This window comes from Rattus norvegicus, chromosome 1 (assembly GCF_036323735.1).
Source record: "Rattus norvegicus strain BN/NHsdMcwi chromosome 1, GRCr8, whole genome shotgun sequence".
NCBI lineage: Eukaryota > Metazoa > Chordata > Mammalia > Rodentia > Muridae > Rattus > Rattus norvegicus.
The window spans coordinates 43025804-43039311 of record NC_086019.1 but is presented as its reverse complement, the minus strand read 5'-3'; the positions used below and the strand labels follow the sequence as shown (position 1 = coordinate 43039311).

General features: G+C 45.5%; 1 protein-coding gene across 1 annotated transcript in view; it reads right to left on the bottom strand.

Annotated features, from left to right (window-relative positions):
• Window positions 1-998: 998 nt before the first annotated feature.
• Window positions 999-13508, bottom strand: part of Mthfd1l (methylenetetrahydrofolate dehydrogenase (NADP+ dependent) 1-like) — a 188890-nt gene continuing 176380 nt past the window's right edge. The window contains exons 27-28 of the mRNA NM_001108462.2: window positions 8182-8301; window positions 999-1457 (exon numbers count right to left, since the gene is read on the bottom strand). Coding sequence (NP_001101932.2) covers window positions 8212-8301 — 90 coding nt within the window. The 3' untranslated portion in view covers window positions 999-1457; window positions 8182-8211. The remainder of the gene's footprint in view (window positions 1458-8181; window positions 8302-13508) is intronic.

The following is a 13508-nucleotide window of genomic DNA, read 5'->3' as shown; positions in this document are numbered from 1 at the left end:
TACAGTTGAAGGGAACACAGTCCACATAGCAGGGAAGGCATAACAGCAGGTGGCGGCCATATTGTGTGCAGGGAGTTGGGGAAGGCTGTGACTGGGACTCCTTAAACATGAGCTCACCATGAGCTGCTGTTTTCTGGGTGCATTCTGTAGAGAACTTATTATCACATGGGTGCAGCTATTGAGAATACAGGGTAAGTGTGACTCTGGAGAGGTGGGCTCCCCAAAAAAGGGCAGAGACATGGAAGGACACCTTAGAATCACTAAGCAAAATTACTTGGGAAAGGCACTGACTGAGTGGGCCTTTTGGTTTTCAAACAGTGTTTTGAAATAAGCAAAACTGGTACATAAAGACACATTATGAGCTGAGCAGGGTCACTGGAATGGGTATCGTAAAGGGATACAGGAAGGATCCCGCAGGATGTGCCTGGGGATATTTAGGATATTTATGGTGACAATTTTACTTATATTGCTTTGAGGACAATTACTTATTGTTTGTTTCTGAATCCTTGGTTTTGTTTTAAGTTTTACATAATTTTATATCATTGTAAGAGGGGAAATGAGAGGAACAAGGAAGGGTCAAAAAGTAGGGAACGGGTCATAGAACGTTCCCTGTTTTGGATTCATTTGGGCCAAAGGAAAAACATTTGCCAAACACCTGACCTTTAAGAGGCACTCTCCTACCCTTGTGGGCTCAGAAAGTTGAATGGCCATTGAGATTCATTCAGAGTGGAAGAAACTCACAAGCTCGGTTAGGTAAAGTGACTAAGACCCGACTGTCATTGTGGAGAGGTAGTGTACCTTGTTCCAAGAGACCAGCCAGCCTTCCACAGTCTCAGCTGCCTTGACATTTTTCTCAACATGATTGTTTTCTCGTCATTTATAAAGCTCCAAATGCACTTGCAATCTCCTCCACAAATGTGCCACGTGACAACCCCACCGCTTCACAAGGACAGTGACATCTGTTGAGTGGTCTGATTCGCTGGACATTGCTAGGGTGGTTTTCTAGAAATACTTTTATTTCCAGTTCAAAGACAAAAACTGGCTTGGCAGCACAGTGCTGGACAGTGCAATCCGAGGCCTGGCCTCCCATCCCCAACACAGGTGAGGGAAGGGAGAGCTAAAAAGCTGAAAGAGGAAACCCCACAGAAGGAAACATTAGTTTTTAGTTCACACTCCTGCAATCCCCTAGCCTCCATAAAATAAACTTTCTAAAGTAAAAGCAGCAGAAATGGTGTAAACGCTATCGGAACCGAGAGTAACTTTGCTCCTTCCAGATGTGGTGCAGGTCCCTCTGTTGAACACCGCTTGGCTGGAAGCAGAATTCATCTTGCATGAGGAAAGCAGTCTTTGGCCTGTCTCAGGATTTCTCCAGCATTGCATAACAAGCAGATTTCAAAATTCATTTTCTTCTCCAACTGCAGCAAAAAGGCAAGGAGAGACCTTTTTGTTTGAAGACTCTGAAAAACAGGAGGAGAAAAAGTATCAAAGCCAAGTTGCCTCTTCCTCTGGTGTTAAACTCATATTTGTGTTGTGGTTTTAAAGAAAAATCCAAGAGTGGAGAAAGGGCTGCATTCACAAGTCGAGGCTGGGATTCGTGTGTGAGCTGTTTTCTGTGTGGGAAATGAGAATCAGGGCAGATGCGCATGGGTCCCTGGAGTTTCCTCGCCAGCCAGCCTTGCCTACTAAGTTGTCTAATTCAATAAGAGACTGTGTCAAAAAACTAGTATATCAGCCGAAGAACAAGACCAGAAGTAGTCTTCTACTCCACGTCCACATGCGTGTATAAATGCACATATAAGTGGACCCCCACACAAAGACACAGTGAGACTTGGAGGTAGCGCTCCACAACCACATCAGTGTCATCTCACAAGGCAGCCTCTTCACTTTCCCAGACATTCCACAGTTTCTATGAGTTGCAGATTTTGGATCTATATATTATGCAGGATCCAGGGACTGACTATTACAGGTTTTAGAGTAACAATCTGGTTGCTTTGGATTTCTCCTCCTGTTCAATACGGAGAGCATAGAGAGCAAGTTATAAGACTACATGTGGGATACATGGGAATTAATAGAAGCAGGACTTGGATGATCTGTTGCCTTTTCTCAATGTTATAACTTTCAGCAGAACTTAAATCCTCTAACTTTTTAAAGTGTATTCATTTATCTTTTTTTTTTTTTTGATAGGGTTTCACTTAACTCGGGCTCTCCCTGAAGCTGCTACAGTCTACGCTGTCATCCCAATTCCCCTGCCTCCACCTCTGAAGCTGTGTCATTTCAGACATGTTCCACATGCCCAGTTCTCTGCGATCTTTTAGAAAGAGAAAGTGACCAGACTATATCTGAAAAACAATAACCAAGCAAAACAACCAAGTCCCAGAAGAAAACATGCTCCCACTCCAGGAAAAATGTAAACGCCAGTATGTAGCCTTTCATCTGAGTTTACATGCAGAGGGGTTTATTTGTGGGCCAAGAGAGTTCACTCTGCTGAAACTGGGTAGATTTGCCTCCCACAGATAACTGCACAGTCTGGAGACAGGGAGATGCCCAGGCAGCTTAAAGACAGAAGACAGTGATGGAGAGGAGGACAGAACTTCAAATACCCCCCAACACCAGAGTCCAAGTCAGGCAAGTAAACAGAAAACAGAAACACAGCAAGTATAACAACCACGAACAGAAAGAAAACATGTCACATTAAGAGGGCTGTCTGGTGCAGGCCCTGGCTCTTCACCCAGGGACACAGCAGCCTCACTGTAGTGACCAGAGAATCCTGAGGAGGGAAGGCATGGCTGGGCAAAGGGGCCTGCTTCTGGGCTGGGCATACCTTCAGCACTGTAAGAATTGTTTGCTGAGGTGTAGACTGGAAGATTGGCTGGCTAAGCCACTGCCCTTGTGCCCTGTGGTTTGGGTATAGAAGAGTCTATGTTTCCACGTTTCTTTTGTGAAACCTGGGAGCAATGTTAACCCAGGTTTGAACTTGCAACCTTCCTGCCTCAGCCTCCTCAAGATGTGGATGACAGGCATGCACTACAGCATCTGCAATGGCCCCACAGAAGTCTAATCATAGATGGAAACACAAGAGGGCTAAGGTGAAAATGTAAAATTTAATGAAAATGTAGAAATGAATTATTATTCATTCATGTAGAATGAATTATTATTAGCCTGATGTGGCAGTGCACGCCTTTAATCCCAGCACGTGGGAGGATCTTTGTGAGTTTGAGGTCAGCCTGGCCTACAAATCCAGTTCTAAGACAGCCAGGGCTATTAGACAGAGAAACCCTGCCTTGAAAAACAAGACAAAACCAACAACAAAAAATCATTATAAGAATAATTCTATAAGGAGAAACACCTTGCAGTTTTCCCACTGGGAACATACTTTAGAAGAGGAATATATGAAATAATCTGCACCTGTGATGTTGAGATGGAGCCTGCGGCCTTGCTTATGCTGGGCAAGTGGTCTACTATCGAGCTACATGCCCAGTCCAATATTTACGAAATATAGCATTTCAGTAAGTGTATTGTGCCCCAAGGTTCCTCTTAAGGGGAGTTAAGAAGGTCACAGTTGGTACCTAACCTAGATATGGAAGACTCAGTCACAATAGTTATCAGATGCCAGAAAGGCTTAAGTAGTGAGGGCTACTATTTCCTTGGACTTCCTGGAAGAGGGAAAAGAATATATGTGTGCTTAACGTAGTGGTGGAGCAAAAAGATAAATTTCCAAAACCCAAATCATAGGGCTGAGGTGTTACTGTGGGCTCCCCTTTGATATGGGAGTTAGGGTTGATCAGGTTTGTCCATGGGAAGGCATGCATGTGGCTACCTGACTCAAGTAATTTCTGATCAGTGAGTATCTTGGAAGTTCTCCTCCCTAAAGGCAAATTAGGGAAGAAATGAGCTTAGATGGTATTTCTTTCTACAGGTGCAACTCTACAAAAGAGACTTCTGGCAACATACCAGCATCTACAATGGGACCATAGTGGCTCCCAATACATAAAACATTGCACAGCGGGTTGGAGGGTTGGCGGCCCTGGTTCTTCAGTAAGTTGTTGGACTTTCTTGTACAGATCATTTGGAGGCTCAGAAATATGATCAAGGTGGAGAATGAGAACCCAGATGGATAGAGGGGAGCACAGCACCCCTCCCCACGAAACACAAACACCTTGTATCAAAACACTGAAGCATGGGATGATTTTCATGAGGCCAAACCTTATTTGAAAGATTTCTATTTAGTGACATCCAAAAGAATGAGTCATGGCTCATGCTAACAATAGCAAAAGGGCTACAGGGAAGTCTTGGGACAAAGCAAGGTGGCTGAGCTCAAGTCCTGGGGACTCCTGGGATCTCACGTTCACATTCAGTCTCAGATGTCTCCTGGAGGGAAAGTGAGGGAGGCAGGAAGGGTGTGAAAGGGGAGGAAGCAAAAGTAGTCATTAGCATCCCTCGTTTCCAAGTGGGGCACAGGTGCAAGTGCCCACTGTAAGGACGGTGACCACACTGTGCCTTGCTGCAGCTGAGGCTTTCAACACCATGTTGCTGTGCCACTAAAATCTGACAAGGCAAGGCGTGTATATTTCTGATGCTGGAACACGGTCCAACACTTTTATTTATGCATCTTCACCGGCCACAGCCCTCTCTGCATATTGATAGAAGAGGTTCTGGACTGCCAGCCACATCAGAGAGTCACGGAAAACAGATGTCTACAGGAGCCAAGGAGGAGTGGGTTTTGTAAAAAGCTTTTGTCTGAGGCCACCAGTTCCCTTTTCAATTGTTCCAGCAGTGTCAAATGATGATGGGTTTTGACCTACTGCCCAGCATGCCTACAATCGTATTTAGTCATTCCACATTCAGTGTCAGATAGATGAGAAGCAATGCCATTTAAGGAGAGGGTGAGGTAAGAGGCTGTCCCCTACACTGAGGTCCCTTTTACCCCGAGTGTTGATAAACTCGAGAGTTTTGGGTTGAATACCCACATACTTATCTTCTGTTATTTTATTAAAACAGCCAACACTTATTCACCAGCTGATACCATCTTTTGGAATGGGCCTAAGCTCATGTAGGGAATGGGGTGTAAGGCTGTGTCACACTGTGTGAGCTGGCTAACCTGGGTTGGATCTTGGCTTCTGTGGCTGGTAGCTGTGTGGTGTGTTGATCTCTCTGGGTCTGTGTTGACACAGCCCTGAAACACAATACCTCACTGGCTGGATCCCTACACTAGTTGACTGGGGTAGCAAAACAGTAACATGCTGGTGATTAAGAGAGGAGTGCTAAGCACTGGGGATGCAGACTGCCCTCAGGCACCATCCCTCTGTGACCATGTGGAGAGGAAGGATCTTCCTGAAGCCTCTGATTTACTGGGACAACACCTGCTGTGCTAAGACCAGCAGTGCGAGGTGCTGAGTGCAGTATGACATGCCAGAAGATCATTCCCAAAGACCCTGATCCATTTTAGTTATGTAATTTAAGATTCGTGTGTGTGTGTGTGTGTGTGTGTGTGTGTGTGTTCATCTGTCCATCTGTCCATCCATCCCATCCACGAGAGGGCAGTAGACCTTTGGAGTTAGATTACAAGTGTTTTTTCATCCCCTCTGATATGGGTGCTGAGAACCAAACTTAGGACCTCTGTTGAGCTATCCCTCCAGCTCCTTACTTATTTCTAAGATAGGGTTTGTGTAGCTCAGGGTGACCTAGACTCACTACATAGCCAAGATGATGACGTTGAAATCCTGACCCTCTTACCTCCACTGTCAAAGTGCTAGGGCTAACTAAAGCTTGTGTGGCTATTCTTGGATTGCTTCATCTCCAGTGAAAAATCTGGAAGGATGCTTGCCAGGGAAGGTATAGGTGACAAGTCACAAGAAATTTACTTAGGTGTACGCACTGGTATAGCATCCCTGACATTATCTCAATCTTAACCACAATAATTAAAGTATAACTGGGCTCATATGGTCCACTTGGAGAACAGATGAAAACTGGTCAAAAGTCTGAAAAAATATTCATTAGAGATGAGAGATTTGCACATACTTGTTCTGGAGACAAATGGCAGATATGCCATATATAGGATTCTTGACACGAAAAGAAATTAATTAGTGAAAAGTTCAACTTGTGGTCTAAAACAATACTGTTATTTTCCCAAGGCCTCGCTGGGAGACGAGAGCCGCAACAAAAGACCAAAAATAGCACTGTTACCAAAGGTTAAGTTCATGGATCCCTTTGTTAAACTACTCATCTGATTTTCTTCTTGGTTTTCTTTTCCCAGCATCCTGGGAAGATGAAGAAGATATACCACATGGCTGAGTGTCACAGTGGCTCCCACTTCTCAGCAACGCATGCACGCACGCACAAACACATGCACAGGCACCTACGTCCTTCTCACAGCATTTCCACACCTCAGTTCTATACGAGGCCATTTAAGTGGCTCCTCACTTATCTTTTGCACCAGAGTCCAGATCATCATTAATTTAATTAAAAAAAAAATCATATAGAAAAAAAACCCCTAAAATCAAATAAGGAACCTCCCTAACTGCAAAACAGCAAGGAGACTTGGGATATGACTCAATTAGTAATGTCCTTGCTTTGCAAGCATGAGGGTCTGAGTTTGATTCCCAGAACCTATAATTTCCAGATATAGTGATATGTGTTTGTAACCCCGGGGCTTCCTGGCCTTCAGGCAAGCTGTAGGTCAGTAGGAGAGCGCACAATAGCAAGACTCTAGATAACTCCTGAGGATCTCAGAGGTTGTCCTCTCATTTCCATAAGCATGAGCTTCCCTCAACCCCATAAAACTGTTAGCTGCAATCAAAGGAAAAGAAATCTTAGTTCGAACTTAGGGTCCCAACACACAAGTGTTGAAGGGTATTTAGGTCAAAGAAACCCACCCAAAGGCCCAGAAGAGGGTTTGATGCCAAGAAAAGGGGCTTCTGGGCTAAGGCATGGAGTTGAACGTTTGGGGTGGAGGGGTGGAGACTGGGATCTGGGAATACAGTGAGGATACATTGATCTAGGGGTATAAAGGGAGCTACAAGCCTTCACAACTTCTGTTTGGGAGCTGCAGGAAGATTAGAAGTATAGTCATTTTCTCAAGACCTGTGTCCATCTGTATGTGTCTTTCCAGAGGCAGCAGGGTCCCAACCAGTCAAGAATTATGAATTATGAATTATGTAATTATGTTCCTCCAAAGGTATGTGGGAGCACTATCCCCGGGCACCTGTGACAGTGACAGACTGCATTCGGAGACAGGGTCTTTGGCAGAATGATCAAGTTAAGATGTCTTTAAAGCCCGTGGTGGTGGTTCATGTTTTTCATCTCAGTACTAGGGAGGCAGAGGCTGGTGGGCCTCTCTGAGTTTGAGACCAGCCTGATCTACAGAGTTCTGGGGCTACACAGAGAAACCTTGTCTCCCCCTCCTCCAAAATCTTACAGAGCCTGAATCTGATTTACCTGGGATCCTTAGAAGAGGACAAAGAGCTAGGTGTGGTGGTGGGTACTTGTAAGTGTCGCACTTGGGAAAGTAGGGCAGGGGGATGGATCATGAGTTCAAGACCAGCCTGAGCTATTGAGACCTCATCTCAAAAACTCAAATCTCTTAGAAAACAACCAGCAGTTATACCACATATACATACAAACTAAAAAGGACAAGGGAAGGGCTCAGGAGACCAGTAACCATAGGCAGACATGTTAGAGAGAAACAGTAGGGACACAAGTACACAGTGGTGACTATGCCATGACACCCCTCAGAGGGTATAGGGTGCCTGCTCAACTGATACCTTGACCCTGAACTTCTAGCCTATAGGACAGCAAGTCACAGCTCTGTTCTACCCAGGCTGTGGTACTTTGTTATTGCAGCCCTGGGAAAGAAACCCAAGATTTTCCTAACACAACTGTAACTTTGTACCCAGATGTGGGGTAATAAGGTAGAAGTCAGTTTTAAAAGAAGGTGGATACCAGCCCTTGTTACAACCAGAGCCACCCCACTCAAGTTTACATTCACGATCCAACTTCTATAGGATTCAATCCAGGTACACAGAGGGCATGTCTGAGCTTGGGAGGGGACCCAAGTCACAGGCAGCTATTAGGAATGAACATGTAGTGACCTAGGAAACAATTTACACATTTATAACAAACCCGAGAAAAATGGCCTAAGCTATCATTTGAGTTGACAACAAGACCCAAACCACAGTAGCTCACCTGGCCCAGTCCTGTGAGAGTTCGATTCCATTAGAACAAGCCTTTAACTTGCTCTGTTTCTGTGTCAAGGTCTATATCGTAAAAGCAGGGTCGGGTGGGCAGACCTGGCATTGTGCTCATCTGGAAGAGAAAACAAAACACTGTGCATGAGCAGAGTTCACGAAGTGATTCATCATGTTACAGTCCACTTGACACAAACCAACCATGCTATTCACTACAGTCACATATAACATTATGTTATGGACACGGGCGTCCCTGTTGGCCTGCCCCTGACTTCACACTCTGCAAAGAAATCAAATATAGACAGAAAGCATGTCACCTCCCCCTGAATGTAGCTCGTTCACCATCCCCTGTGGTCCCACAAGCACAGAGCAGCCACCAATGGTTTTCGAAGCTTGTCTAATTTGCAATATAGAACCCAAGATCAGCCCCTCTGCTGGGGCTGGTCTTGCCTCCTCACTAAGCCCCATGCATGTATTTTTATCAAAGCAAAAGCCTACAGACTGTACTAGAGGCCAGGCCCAGTCCTTAGTTAACAGGCATCTACTTTTCCTTCCAACACGAACTCCTGTGTTGTTATGGTTAGCACTGGGCATAGAGCTGAGGGGGTTACCCATTTTACTCTCTCAACACCTTGAAGAGGTATTTTTCTTATTTCCAGGGTACACAGGGGAGGTAGTGAGATCTAGAGAAGTTAAGTTACATGGTCAAGGTTGCTAAGGTAGCAAGTACCACATGGCCTCTGGACTTTCCTAGACACGTTACTCATTTCCCTATCACTGCCTTGGAATGGTACTGTGTGTTTCACATGGATGACAGCCAGCTTGAGCCACCTTCCAGAGCCTTCTGACATGGATACTTGCCTTCACCTGACCATCTACCATCTATCTATCCATCCATCCATCCATCCATCCACCCACCCGTCCGTCCATCCATCCACCATCCACCCATCATCTATCTATCTATCTATCTATCTATCTATCTATCTATCTATCTATCTATCTATCTATCTATCTTTTTTGCTTTTTTTTTTTTTTCAAATAGAGTTTCATGTGGCTCAGGATGATTTTGAACTCATGATCATCTGTGACTATCCCCCAAGTCCTCAGATCACAGGTCCATGTCCAGCAAAGTGAGAGGCCAAGTTATCAAGGGAAGCACTCGGGGACATGGTTAGCTGAGGGCAGAGTCTGGTTCTTTACTGCTTTGCTGAATCAAGGGTGCCTGGTCCCGTGTTGGAAGGCCCCGGTGTCTGAGGAGAGCACACAGGTTACCATATTAACACACTGCTCCCCAAGATCTGCACTGCCAAGACTCGAGGATTCAGGCTCCCCTGCGGTGCTTGACAGGCACCCATCTTCCAGTCGCATCTGCCCATCCATCAGGCAGAGGAACCGGTTTCTGGCTCTTCAGAGGCCAGATTGACTTCTTCTTTTTTTTTTTTTTTTAGTTCTTTTTTTTTTTTTTCCGGAGCTGGGGACCGAACCCAGGGCCTTGCGCTTCCTAGGCAAGCGCTCTACCACTGAGCTAAATCCCCAACCCCTGCCAGATTGAATTCTGTGTCCTGCAGATACCTTGCCTGTCCCCAGACACTCTTGATAAGATGAAGCAGTGATGGGCTAGCACTGGCCTGCAGAGTGGCTCTGCTTCCTCCCATCCCACAACAATTCTCTGCAGAGAACTAAAGTGGAATGTAGTTCTTACCCCCTGCTCCCTTCTCTCATTCCCTTCTCTGATTATAGACTCTTTCCAGTCAGCCAGGGCTATGGTGGAGCAGCAGCAGTAGCAGGAGTGTGGTGGAAACTCAAAGCCACAGACCTGCCACATGGGCGCTTGGGACCATAGCAAGTCCCCAGCGAGACAGATACATACTATGGCATAGAAACCATGGTTCACATGATGCCCACAGTCCTTTTTGGTGACTCCTTCAGCTCAGAAGAGCTTAATATCTCAGTGCCAATCTCCTTTATCTGCTAGCCAGGTGGGGTGCCCATGGGCATGTCCTGCAGTTCTCACTGACCACTCTCTGCCCTGCAGGTTCTGGAGTATGGAGGCTGAGGCAGGGCAAGGAGAAGGCCCGACACATGGTGGTAGGTACATAGAATTGCATAGGATTGCAGTGAAGGAGGATCACGGCTACAAAGACCCCTGAGCACAGCTGGGGATAAGGCCCCCTTTGTCACACATGGGTGGGCAGTGACACTCTGGATCTCAAACAGTGAACTAAATGTAGACTCTGGCACCTGACTTAGTGCTGGGGCCCTGCTGTATTTTAAAGCTTACCTTCTTAAAAGGCATGCTTCTAGCATGGAATCAAGGTTTCTCTGGTTACTACTGTGTTACTCTATTGAAAGGAAGGTAGACTCATTCTAAGTTCTGTCACAATATTGGGACATAAAACTAGCCAAGATATTAAGCGCCAGGAAGCGAGAGAAATCTTTCTTCCGTTTTCAGCTTATTTAAGCAGGAGAGACATGAATGGAATGGCAAAATTTCCGCATTCCTTTCCAACGATGCAGTAATCGCTTCTGAGAATCGAGGCTACTTATTTGGGATAAGGGACAGCAGACAAGAACCCTCAGGCTGTGTAGAGCAAGAGCTTCCGTGCTGAGGAAGAATGATATGGAGTTATGTTAACTACGACTGTGACTCTGTACCAAATGGTCATCAGGGTGTAGCTCCTAGACTAGATTCCACACAGCACTACAGAAGAAAGAGCACCTGGGAATTGACCTCTGGCCACGGGCCTGGGGTCAGTGGGGCTCTGTGCTAATTGTATGCTGTCTCATTTAAAATAAACAAGGAGCCATTAAATCTCTGGGCTTGTCATGCCACATTAATAGATTCTTGTGCAAAGGTTGAAGAAAAAAAACCTTTTTTTTCATGACCTTGATTTTAACTATGATTAATCTCCCATTTTTTTTCTAACCATAAGGAATCACACTTTCTATCAACGATGTTTAGAAACATACGTTAGGACTGGTGGAATGACTCAGTGGTAAAGGCACTTACCAAATCTGAGGATCTGGGTGACTCATAACTGTCTATAGCTCCAGTTCCAGGGGAGCTAATGCCCTCTTCTGGCCTCTACGGACACCAGGCATGTACATGGTACACAGTCATACATGCAGACAAGATGCATACATAATTGCTCAGGGCACTGAAAACCCCTGAGCAGACGAAATTGGCAAGGCTTCACCAGAGACTGCACTCTGCTCAACTCACAAACATGAGGGAAACCACATGAGCCTGAGTGCTGGGATTACACATGGGCACCCCCACATGTGGGCCCCTATTTCACATGTCTAATTCTGAAATTTGATTGTCATGGAGATTAAATTGGTAATGAGGTGGAGGGTGCTTTCTAAATAAGAGAAGTAGAGAGAGAAGAACAATAATACCATGGGCCCATTCTATATATAATTCCAATGGGCTCACTCCTTGGCAAATATGATCAACTAGGGAAAAAGATAAGATGTTGAGAAACGGAGGACTGGAGAGATGGGTCATGGTTAAGGGCACTGACTGCTCTTCCAGAGGTCCTCAGTTCGATTCCCAGCAACCACATGATGGCTCACAACCATCTGTAATGAGATCTGATGCCCTCTTCTAATGTGTCTGAAGACAGCTGCAGTGTACTCATATAAATAAAAATAAAAAAAAATCTTAAAAAAAAAGAGAGAGGGGTTGGGGATTTAGCTCAGTGGTAGAGCGCTTGCCTAGCAAGTGCAAGGCCCTGGGTTCGGTCCCCAGCTCCGGAAAAAAAAAAAAAAAAAAAAAAGAGAGAGAGAGAGAGAGAGAGAGAGAGAGAGAGAAACAGAAGGGCATCTTTGCCTGGAGTAAGACCCGGGAAGGAAGTTATAGTTTTAGTCTTGATTCCTTTTCAAATTTAATGGCCATTTTAGAATGGTGTTAGCAGCCAGGAATAGTGGTCCATGCCTTTAATCCCAGCCCTCAGGAAGCAGGTGGATTTCTGTGAGTCTGAGGCCAGCTCCATCTACGTAGCAAGTTCTAGGACAGCCAGGACTATATAGAGAGACCTTGTCATAAAATTACCATCCTCCTTCTCCCCAACAAGAGAACAGTGTTAGCTTACAATAGGGCCAGAAGCTTAACAAAGGTCATCTTTAGAAAAGCGTCCCAGCATAGAGTAGAGACTACCTTATGAATAGAAAACATTTCTAGTTGAAGGAATCAGAGAAAGGACTGAAAGAGCTTGAAGGGGCTTGAGACCCCATATGAACAACAATGCCAACCAACCAGAGCTTCCAGGGACTAAGCCACTACCCAAAGACTATACATGGACTGATCCTGGGTTCCAACCTCATAGGTAGCAATGAATATCCTAGTAAGAGCACCAGTGGAAGGGGAAGCCCTTGGTCCTCCCAAGACTGAACCCCCAGTGAACGTGATTGTTGGGGGGAGGGTGGTAATGGGGGGAGGATGGGGAGGGGAACACCCTTATAAAAGGGGAGGGGGAGGGGTTAGGGGGATGTTGACCTGGAAACCCGGAAAGGTAATAACAATTGAAATGTAAATAAGAAATACCCAAGTTATAAAGATGGAGAAAAAAAAATTTCTAAAGTGGTATGCATAGAGAAACTACCCAGAAACCACTCAGTTCCTGTTACTATTTTAGATTAAACATGGATTATTGATACTGTTTAGAGAAGTCTGTAACCAGTTCTCGCTTACATGACCTCACTGAAGAGTTACCTACACATTCAGTTATAATTTTCTGGGCTGGGGATGTGGCTCAGTGGTAGAGTGCTTCCCTGGCTAGCTTACTCTAGGCCCTGGGTTTGATTCCCTCCCCAAGTCACTCCTACACACAGCCTTTTTGGGAGGCTGAAGGAATTACCATTATAGTTGAGGCTGCAATGCTGCTTTGCCTTCTGACTCTAGAGGGTTAGCAAAACCTAAGGATGATAGTTCTAAGGCAAGGACACACATACACACACACACACACACACACACACACACACACACACACACACACACACACACTGCTTCTTCATTGCTCACGTGTTGTATTTTGTCCATTCCCTAGGAGATCCACAGAGATCACCAGTACACAGCGGTAAGCCATTCACATGTAGCTCTTTCCCCCAACCCCCATTGCTATAGAGACCCCTTTGGCCTTTCCCTATGCCAGCATGAGCATCATTCCTGAACTACTCAGAGCCCTGAGGTAGGTGGAGGCCGATAGACTTTCTCCCATCCCCTTCTAGATGTGGACATAGATGTGGTGATGGTCACTACGGTTGTATCATGTTCCTGGTACCAGCCAGGGGGATCTGCAAGGACCTTGGTTTTAGGTGAATAGA